The sequence below is a fragment of the Acanthamoeba castellanii genome (genome assembly GCF_000313135.1).
Source record: "Acanthamoeba castellanii str. Neff unplaced genomic scaffold scf7180000084616, whole genome shotgun sequence".
Lineage (NCBI taxonomy): Eukaryota > Discosea > Longamoebia > Acanthamoebidae > Acanthamoeba > Acanthamoeba castellanii.
In genome coordinates, this window is record NW_004457595.1 from 1 (window position 1) to 1,314 (window position 1,314).

The following is a 1,314-nucleotide window of genomic DNA, read 5'->3' on the forward strand; positions in this document are numbered from 1 at the left end:
TGAGAAAGCTCCAGCTACGTGTGATGGCCGGTCTCGGCAAAGAAGATGCCCTGCTTGCCGTGCGCCAGCTTGAGCAGCTTGGACAAGATGAGCTCATAGAGCAGCACCAAGTCAGCGATGTGAACGTGATCCCACTGGGCCTTTCCATCTCCAATGACCTCCGCCTGGCCGGCCTTTATGGCCGAACGGAGGATTGTGGGCGCCTGGATGGACAGTTTGTTGAACAGTCCCCTGCCGATGCCGAAGATTGACGGGGGCATGACGATGTAGGTCTTTACACCGAGTTCCACGCCCGTCTCGAAAACCGCGACGTCGGTTTTGCGCTGGATGTAGGATTCCCTGGCCTCTCTTTCGCACTCGTAGCTGTAGATGTCGTTCTTGTCCGAGAAGGTGCGCGGTTCCAGGTACTGCCCTGTGACCGGGCGGTCTCCAAGGCTCGACGTTCCTGACGTCTTGACAGGGCCATGACACATCAGATATATGATGGGTTCGGTGGAATGGCCAAGCAAGAAAGTGGGTACATGAATGAAATGGGTCTCCTTGCCGGTTTTTTGCTGGCGGTCGGCAAGACCCTGAATCATGGCCTTGCAAGCGTCAGACGCGAACGAATCCGCGGTGTGGATGATCACTGAGAACGCATCCCATGTTAGCGGACTGTTACACTTTTGATGGAGGATAGGGGAGGGAAGGGGAATCACCATCATAGTCACTGGCAATCTGCCTGGTTTGAACGGTGTCCTGAAAGCCGGCGAAGACGACTGGCTCAATGCCCTCCTTTTTCAGGCTGTCCGCCTGGTGCCGGGCCGTAATCGGCGGCGGTCCGCCGGAGGGCAGCCGATTTCGGCAGGACAGCTGCCGGACAACCCCTGGATGCCCACACAAGCCGTACCTGCGCGGTTAGGGCACTGAGGCCAGTGTTTTCTTTGTGAATTTCTCTGTTTTCCGTGGAATGAGCCAGCTTTGTTACGACGATGATGACGATGGCAACCGCGTGTAGATTAAGCTGAGTTCACTAGGTTCGTTGTTTGTGAGAGGACGTGTGTGTCCACGTCTCCTTCCAGGGTGGGATTCGGGCGCACCCGCAGGCAGAGGGCCACCAGGCAGTTGTTCAGAAGGCGGTCGCGCATGGCTCGGCACGTGGTGGCCAGGCACATGTAGTCGCGCGCCCGGTGGGCACCGTTCCTTGGCCGAGACACTGCCAGGACGGTAGACGGTAAATAGACCACACTTTCCACCCGCGCACCTCTTTTCACCTGTTTTCCACCTTTTGAGGTGGTGAAATGGTGCACAGGCGCCCTTGGTGGGCAAAAGGTG

The 1,314-nt window shown here is 57.5% G+C and overlaps 1 protein-coding gene across 1 annotated transcript; it reads right to left on the minus strand.

Moving 5' to 3' along the window:
• Positions 1-14: 14 nt before the first annotated feature.
• Positions 15-1,154, minus strand: ACA1_079560 (NAD dependent epimerase/dehydratase family protein; the record flags this gene model as incomplete). The annotated part of the gene is made up of 4 exons (XM_004346007.1): positions 15-452; positions 522-628; positions 699-852; positions 1,080-1,154. 4 exons carry the CDS (start codon positions 1,152-1,154, stop codon positions 15-17), a joined length of 774 nt encoding a protein of 257 aa, XP_004346057.1.
• Positions 1,155-1,314: the final 160 nt, after the last annotated feature.